Source organism: Erythrolamprus reginae, chromosome 2, assembly GCF_031021105.1.
Source record: "Erythrolamprus reginae isolate rEryReg1 chromosome 2, rEryReg1.hap1, whole genome shotgun sequence".
NCBI classification, from domain to species: domain Eukaryota; kingdom Metazoa; phylum Chordata; class Lepidosauria; order Squamata; family Dipsadidae; genus Erythrolamprus; species Erythrolamprus reginae.
This window is the reverse complement of record NC_091951.1, coordinates 146,189,045-146,197,408: the sequence shown is the minus strand read 5'-3', so window position 1 is coordinate 146,197,408 and position 8,364 is coordinate 146,189,045. Positions and strand designations below refer to the sequence as shown.

Below are 8,364 nucleotides of genomic sequence, written 5' to 3'. Positions count from 1 at the left end.
GAGAGTTATCTTTTGGGAGTCCTGTGACCTTGCTTCGATCCTTGGTGTCTCTGATTCTGGCTTGTGGCCTCGAAGGCTGAAAACTTGGGGGAGGCGTGGGTTTTATTATCTACAGTGGTGTGTGTGCCAGTAAGAAGCCTGTTGTATTGTTTGGCCGTTGTGACTCTTCTGTGAAGCTTCACAGCATTCCAGTTGTAAGAACAGTTTTTGTTATCTGTGTTTGTTTTCAAAGATATAAAATGACTTTGCTTTTTACCAGCGTGTCTGGCTGCTTTTTTCAGTTGGTGTTGGCGTCTGGGGGAACCCAGACAGAACATTAATATTTTATTCACAAAAGACCAGTAATACAGAGCAAATGAGATTGATATGCTGGATTTTGTATCACAATGTCACAAGTCGAACACTTCCCAAGCGTCTAGGACTGTCTGATGTATTTTTGTATGATGCGCACAGATCCAAGTATGGTGGCCTTTTGCAATTGACAGATGTTGTTTTTGTCAGTGTTATTGTTTTCAAATGCTGGATGAGGTCTTTTGGCACAGCACCCAGTGTGCTGATTACTACAGTGATCACCTGTACTGGTTTATGTCAGAGTCGTTGTAGTTCGATTTTAAGATCATGGTATCAGCTACGTTTTTCCTGCTTTTTTTCATCAATTCGACTGTCATCTGGTATGGCAAAATCAATGATCCACACTTTTTTTCTTTTCCACAATCGAGAAATCCGATGTATTGTTTTCCAAAACCTTGTCAGTTTGAATTTGAAAGTCCCAAAGTATTTTGGCATGTTTGTTTTCAACTACTTTCTCAGGTTTATGATCCCACCAGTTCTTTACCACTGGTAAGTGGTAGTTGTAGCACAGGTTCCAATGAAGCACCTGGGCCAGAAAGTTGTGTCTCTGTTTGTAGTCTGTCTTGCAATTTTTTTTTGTAGCTGCTGAGGATGTGATCAATTGTTTCATTAGTTTCCTTGCAAAGTCTGCATTTTGGGTCATCAACTGATTTTTTGATCCTGGCCTTGATTGCCTTTGTTCTGATTGCTTGCTTCTGGGCTGCAAGAATGAAACCTTCTGTCTCCTTCTTCAGTGTTCCATTAGTGAGCCATAACCAGATCTTCTCCTTATCAACTTTTACTTCAATCTTGTCGAAGAACTGCCCATGCAAAGCTTTATTGCACCAGTTGTTGGCTTCGGTTTACATTTCAGTTTTTCTATACTGATTCTTTGTTTGCTGGGCTTTCAGAAGCTTCCGGTTGTTTACTTCAATCAATGCAGGTTGTTCAATTTCTTTGACATATTCTGCCAATACATGTTTTTCTTCTACTGTTTGTTTTACATGATCATCATCATCATCATCATTATTATTGTTGTGATAAGAAAGGAGATAATTTTATTCTGAATGTGCAGAAAATAGCTACAAGCCAGTTTTGTCTCCTTCCACATGGTAGACTTTGAAATTTCCCTATGACATCCATAAACAGGATGTTCAAAATAAATAAAATAATAAATGGATACCATGCATCCTAATGTATGACTTTTTCCTAACATGCTTCCCTTGCCCTGTCAGCATGACCTGGTTTGCTTGGGATGATTAGACTTGATGCCCTATGCTCTAGAACAGTGTTTCCCAACCTTGGCAAGTTGAATATATTTGGACTTCAACTCCCAGAATTCCCCAGCCAGCATTCGCTGGCTGAGGGATTCTGGGAATTGAAGTCCAAATATCTTCAAGTTGCCAAGGTTGGGAAACACTACTCTAGAAGATAGGGATGGTTGCTTTAAGGCAGAGACCATAACCTTTCAGGCTGATCCAATGAAGATAACATTTTTGATTCACCCAGGATGAGTGAGAGGGAAAAGGCAGCTAGATGGCTTCAGTGTCTAAAGAAGGACTAGAATCTCAGTCTTGTCCTGAGAACCTGAGTCCTCCTCCACCCGCACTTTAACATCATAGGACAGTAGCTCTTTTTCTATTAACTTACAAGAAATGTCTTGACAGTTAGAACAATTAATTAGTAGAATGACTCTCCTCTAGAAGTCATGGGTGCTCTAACATGGATGTTTTTCAGAATGACAACTATCTGTCTGAAATGCTATAGGGCAATGATGGCGAGCCTTTTTTCCCTTGGGTGTTGAAAGAGTGTGTGTGCGCGCTATCACACATGTACGAGTGCCCACACCCATAATTCAATCCCTGGGGAGGGCAAAAACTGTTTTCCCCATCCCCTGGAGGCCCTCTGGAGGCCAGAAAAGTCCTGTTTCCCAACTTCGGACCCATTAGACTCATGCTTTGCCCTCCCCAGGCTCCAAAGGTTTCCCTGGAACTGGGGGAGGTTAAAAATGTCCTCCCCCATCCCAACCAAGGCTCTCTGGAAGCAAAAAAAACCCTTCCAGAGCCTCTGTGTGACCCAAAAATCAGCTGGCTGACACACCATGCACATTGGAGGGCAATGGCTTGCATGCCAGTACGTATGGCTCTGCGTGCCACCTGTGGCACCCATGCCATAGGTTTGCCATCACTGGTATAGGGTTTCCTACTTCAGCAGGGGGTTGGAGTAGAAGATCTTCCCTCTCTCCTGCCCGGCTCCCCTCCAGTCTCATGCGGCCACCTCCCGAGGCCAGGAAGGAGGAAAGAGGAAAAAATCAAAGAGCGTGCAGCAGCAGCAGGGAAAAAAGAGAGAGCTGAGCCAAGCTGAGCCGAGCTGTGCCAAAGTGGACTGGGCTACGGCCTTTTTCCTCCTTGCGAAGCCCTCACTTTGCCTGCAACTGAGATGAAAAGGCATCATGCGGCAATAATAACCTTGTAACTCTGTCTTGGCTTTCCGATATTTTTAAATCCCCCCTCCTATCCTCCTCCTCCTCCTCCTTGGAAAGCGTCAGGGAGACCAGCACCGGCAGGAGTTGCAGGGGGCCCTTTTTCTCCCCCTTCTTCTCTCAACAGCTGATCGGCACCCATTCGCCTAGCTACCCAGTCTGGATAGGAAAGCATGGCAAACAAAAAGCAAATTGTCACCCCAGTGAGCGAAACTGGTGAAGTTGTAAGTCAAGTACTTAGAAACATAGAAGATTGATGGCAGAAAAAGACCTCATGGTCCATCTAGTCTGCCCTTATACTATTTTCTGTATTTTATCTTAGGATGGATATATGTTTATCCCAGGCATGTTTAAATTCAGTTACTGTGGATTTATCTACCACGTCTACTGGAAGTTTGTTCCAAGGATCTACTACTCTTTCAGTAAAATAATATTTTCTCCTGTTGTTTTTGATCTTTCCCCCAACTAACTTCAGATTGTGTCCCCTTGTTCTTGTGTTCACTTTCCTATTAAAAACACTTCCCTCCTGGACCTTATTTAACCCTTTAACATATTTAAATGTTTCTATCATGTCTCCCCTTTTCCTTCTGTCCTCCAGACTATACAGATTGAGTTCATTAAGTCTTTCCTTATGCTTAAGACCTTCCACCATTCTTGTAGCCCGTCTTTGGACCCATTCAATTTTGTCAATATCTTTTTGTAGGTGAGGTCTCCAGAACTGAACACAGTATTCCAAATGTGGTACTTAACAGTTTACTTGAACGATGATGATCGTTCAAGCCACTCCCAACTGGTCACATAGCCAGAAAGCCACTCCTACCCAGTCACATGACCATCAGACCACACCCATAAAATAAGCAACACCCACGGTGTGGTAGTAAACATTTTGGCTGCCCATTACTGGGTATGGATATAACCTTACTGTTCAGAGAGGTTAATTTGTTCACCTTTGTGTTATCTTAGTCAGGGGCTCTGTAACATAGTAGGAAGTGAAGTGTGGTATTTAAGGACAGTTTGCAGATGATGGGTTTCAGGAAGAGTAAATTCATGTGCAACTTGAATGTTTTTTAGGTTTAGTGTGTTTTTGTAGAAGATAGCTACTCTGCCCCCTCTGCAGGCTTCATGGTCAGACCGGTAAACAAGATAGTCTCTTAGTGTGATGACAATTACTGTGATAACAATTGCCTCTCCCTTCTTGCTTTACATTGAAATACAACTGCATAAAGCCTTACATGGCATCAGGCCAGAATTCCTGCGGGACTGCCTTCTGCCGCATGAATCCCAGCGACCGGTTAGGTCCCCCAGAGTTGGCCTCCTCCAGGTCCCGTCAACTAGACAATGTTGTTTGGCAGGACCCAGGGGAAGAGCCTTCTCTGTGGGGGTCCTGGCCCTTTGGAACCATCTCCCCCAAGAGATTCATACTGCCCCCACCCTCCTCACCTTCCATAAATCTGAAAGACCTATCAGGCTTGGGGCCATTAGATCCTTGCCCCTGCAGTATGTTTTGCAGTGTGAATGAGAATGAATGATTTTAAATGTTAGTAGAGTTTTAAAGTTTTTTTCTAGTGAAATTAATTGGATTTTTAGATTTTTACATTGTATATTGTTTGCTCTTTTGTGAGTCCTCAGAGAGAGGAAGCATACAAATCAAATAAATAAATAAATAAATAAATAAATAAATAAATAAATAAACAAACAAACAAACAAACACACACACACACACACACACACAAACAAACAAACAAACAAACAAACAAACAAACTGTACCAATAAGTTTGCCCTTGCAATTCTGGGTTTATATTATAAAGCTAAGGCAGTGCTTGTTGCAATACGCTGCATCACCTTTAGATGTCTCTCTGCTTATGTGGTTTTTGTGCAAAAAGGTGGAGAGAAAGAGAGAGGAAATTGTTTGTCTGCAGCTGTTTCCTTAAATAAACTATCTTGTTGCTTGGGTTGTGAGAGAAATCAATAACAATAAGCAATTGCCCTGCCAATGTTTTTTGTTACAAAGTGATTGTGCAAAGATGGTGCATAGCTTGTGCAAAGATTGTGCAAAGATAGGGAAAAGCTGGCTTGTAAACTTTAAAGCTGTGGACAAAATTACACCTGGAAGGTAGGAGGCAGAATTTCCTCCACAATACACCATTTTTATGCCAGATCTTGTATGTTTAGTACAAACAAATTATCATGGTGAGGATGAGACTGCTTTTTTGGGGAAAGGCCTGTCTATTTTTCTTTCTGTAAGCCAGGGAGTTGTGACTTACTTCAGAGAGATGCCAGGCTGATCTATGCAATTGTACTAAGAAAGAAAGAAAATTGTATTTAAGGCAGAGCTTCCCAAGCTAGGCAGCTTTCAGCCAGATGGACTACAATTCCCAGAATTCTTAGCAAAGCTGGCTAGAGAGTTCCGAGAGTTGAACTCCACCTATCTTAAAGTCACATCCCCCCTTTTAAGGTTTAGATAGGTGCATATCTAAACATAAATTCATGTTTATCATAGCCATGCTGCTATCTGGGTGTTTTGGGAACAGGAACACCAAGTCAGGATGAGACCATTTTAATGGACCACATACACTTCCAAAGCAGGACCACAATGGAGCAGACTCAGGTCTAAAGGAGACCTGATCCTTTCTTCATGCAGTGACTCTTATGCCTTGCAAGTTTATAGAAAGATGACAAGCTTTCTATATGGAAAAAAACCCCCAGTGGTTCAAGTAAGGGAAGGAGTGTTGGCAAAATAAATTGAGATATATCCAGGCTAACAAACTAATTAACTAAATTAAGTAAAAGCTATTAAAGACAATCACCTCTTAAAGTGCTTGAGAGGAAGCAGTGGAATCGTACGGAACAAAGAGACCAGAGAGGGAGCATAAAAAATCTTTGAATGAGTGACTTGTGTCCTACACTGGAGACTGGACACCAAACAATAGCATGAGTTACATTAACTCATTAAAATTCCGTGTGGGAGGTAACTATTTGTCAAGAGATTCTTGACATTGGCTCTAGAGTCAACCCTAGACAAAACACTGTGCAAACAGGTGACCTAACCTATGTATCAATGTACAATATGACTGGATAATGGAGTCAGTGATAGGACTTCCCCCTAATTCTTCTTCTTCCTGTTTCAGTTCTGCAGGGTTTGCCTGGCCGGCACAAGTGATGGAGCGGTGCAATCAGAGCTCTGTGGCTGAGTTCATCCTCCTGGGCCTGGCAGAAGGGGCCATGACCGAAACCATGCTTTTTGTTCTCTTTTTGATCATATACTTAGTTACCCTCCTAGGGAACTGCACAATGGTGATGTTAATTGGGGTTGAACATCGTTTACACACGCCAATGTATTTCTTCCTCCTCCATTTGTCTCTGTTGGACCTTTGCTATTCCTCAGTTACCATCCCACAGATGTTGGCACACCTCCTTTCTAGGCATAAATCCATATCCTTTGTCCGCTGTGCTTTCCAGATGTATATTTTCCTGGTGTTTGGTATGGCAGAATGTGTACTGTTGGGTCTCATGGCCTATGACCGCTACGTGGCAATTTGCCACCCCTTACACTATACCACCATCATGAACTGGCACTTCTGCAGCTGGACCGCAGGAGCTGCTTGGTTGAGTGGCTTCCTCAATTCCCTCATTGTCAATGCTTTTGCTCTGCACCTGCCCTACTGTACCCAAAATCGCATCAATCAGTTCTTCTGTGAGGTACCGGCTGTGATCAAGCTGGCATCTTCTGACTCTTCAGAAGCAGAAATAGTTGTGTTTGTCTTTGGCTCCATTCTTTTGCTCCTGCCTTTCATCCTCATCGCTGCCTCCTATGCCCGCATTGGGATTGCCATCTTGCTCATTCGCTCTGCTGAGGGCCAACGCCGTGCTGTTTCGACCTGTGGCTCCCATCTCCTGGTGGTGAGCCTTTTCTACGGCACAGCACTCTTTGCTTACATGAGACCCAGCTCTGTCAGTTCTGCCACAGGCCCGGATAAGGCTGTGTCAGTATTCTACACAGTGGTCACTCCCATGATGAATCCCCTCATCTACAGCCTCAGAAACAAGGAAGTGAAGGGGGCTCTGAGAAAATTATTAAGCAAGAAGACAACCTCCCCAAATACATGACTACTGATACTATCTTTAACTTTGTTCAGAAACGGAGGCTAATAAGCATCATATCCATAGTGAGAAAAGGGAAACATTTGATTGGTAAAGGAAAGGCTCTTTGAAACTTCTGTAAAGATTCCTCTTTAGCCTTTTATACATACAGTGGTACCTCTACTTAAGGACACCTCTACTTAAGAACATTTCTAGATAAGAACTGGCTGTTCAAGATTTTTTTGCCTCTTCTTAAGAACCATTTTCTACTGAAGAACCCGAGCCCAGAAAATTTCCCAGGAAAATTGAAAGTGGCATGAAGGCCCGGCCAGTTTCTTGCCATTCCCCCTTTAATCCTGGCCATCTCGGGCTTTTCTGGGCTGCCAGAGGAGCCTTTCGGTGGTGCTTAAGGAGGCTTTGGCAGTCCAGAGTGAACAAAGCATTTTCCTTTCTCTGGATGCTTGGAGAGGGAATAAACCTCTGCCAGCGCCCAGAGAAAAGAAACGTTCCTTTTGCTCTGGGCAGCGACTGTCCTCCTTCTCTTCTTCCTCCTCCTCCCACTCAAATTCCAAGCTTTTATTTCTTTCCTAATGAGTTTGCACACATTATTTGCTTTTACATTGATTCCTATGGGAAAAATTGCTTCTACTTACAAACTTTTCTACTTAAGAACCTGGTCACGGAATGAATTAAGTTCTTAAGTAGAGGTACCACTGTATTTAGAAATCCTGACCAAGCATTATTGGATCATCACAGGGGCTTACTAGTCAGTTTATTAGTACTGTATTTACTGGAAAGAAAGACTAGATTTTCTTCCTTCCCAGAAAAGTTATCTACAAAATTAGAATTGCTGGAAAAAGCACCAGGGGAAGCAAATGAGTTTTCCATATCTAAATTTCCCTCTTTTCTCGAGAACATTCAAGACGGGTTTCCCCTTGATCAAATATGATATTTTGATATGATATTTTCTTCTTTGCTCAAGCCTTCCTTGTGGTCTTTGTGAAACAATTGTCCTGTTTCAATATTACCTACTGTATATGCAAGACTGCACATTCAGTGTCTAAAGAACCTTTTGGCCAATTTATGTTATGCATTCTGTAACTGTTGAGAATGAGACTCTGCTTTAAGTAAGTAAATTACAATTACCTGAAAATCTAGAGAAAACCACAAAAACTAAACCATTATAATTCTTACCTACACAAGGACAAGAAATAATGGTTGGAAACTAATCAAAGACAGAAAAAAACTGGAATTACAGTGAGGACAATTAAACAGTGGAATGGCCTCCAGAAATCGTGGGCACTCCAACATGGGATGTTTTTAAGAAGAGACTGGACAGTCACTTGTCTGAGATGGTATAGGCCCGTGGATGCTTAGATCTGGCCCGCAGGGCTTCCCAGGAAATAGCAAGGAAGCAGTCCATGGTGCCTCTGCCAGTGAAAATGGAGCTCCGGAGATCAGCCCCGGCCAC

The 8,364-nt window shown here is 42.6% G+C and overlaps 1 protein-coding gene across 1 annotated transcript; it reads left to right on the top strand.

Annotated features, from left to right (window-relative positions):
• Window positions 1-5,972: 5,972 nt before the first annotated feature.
• LOC139159444 (olfactory receptor 2D2-like) lies at window positions 5,973-6,920 on the top strand. The gene has a single exon (XM_070736761.1). It carries the CDS (start codon window positions 5,973-5,975, stop codon window positions 6,918-6,920), a length of 948 nt encoding a protein of 315 aa, XP_070592862.1.
• Window positions 6,921-8,364: the final 1,444 nt, after the last annotated feature.

What these genes read in the sequence shown, in the direction of transcription:
- LOC139159444 (XM_070736761.1), top strand. Translation starts at nt 5,973, where the DNA reads ATGGAGCGGTGCAATCAGAGCTCTGTGGCTGAGTTCATCCTCCTGGGC.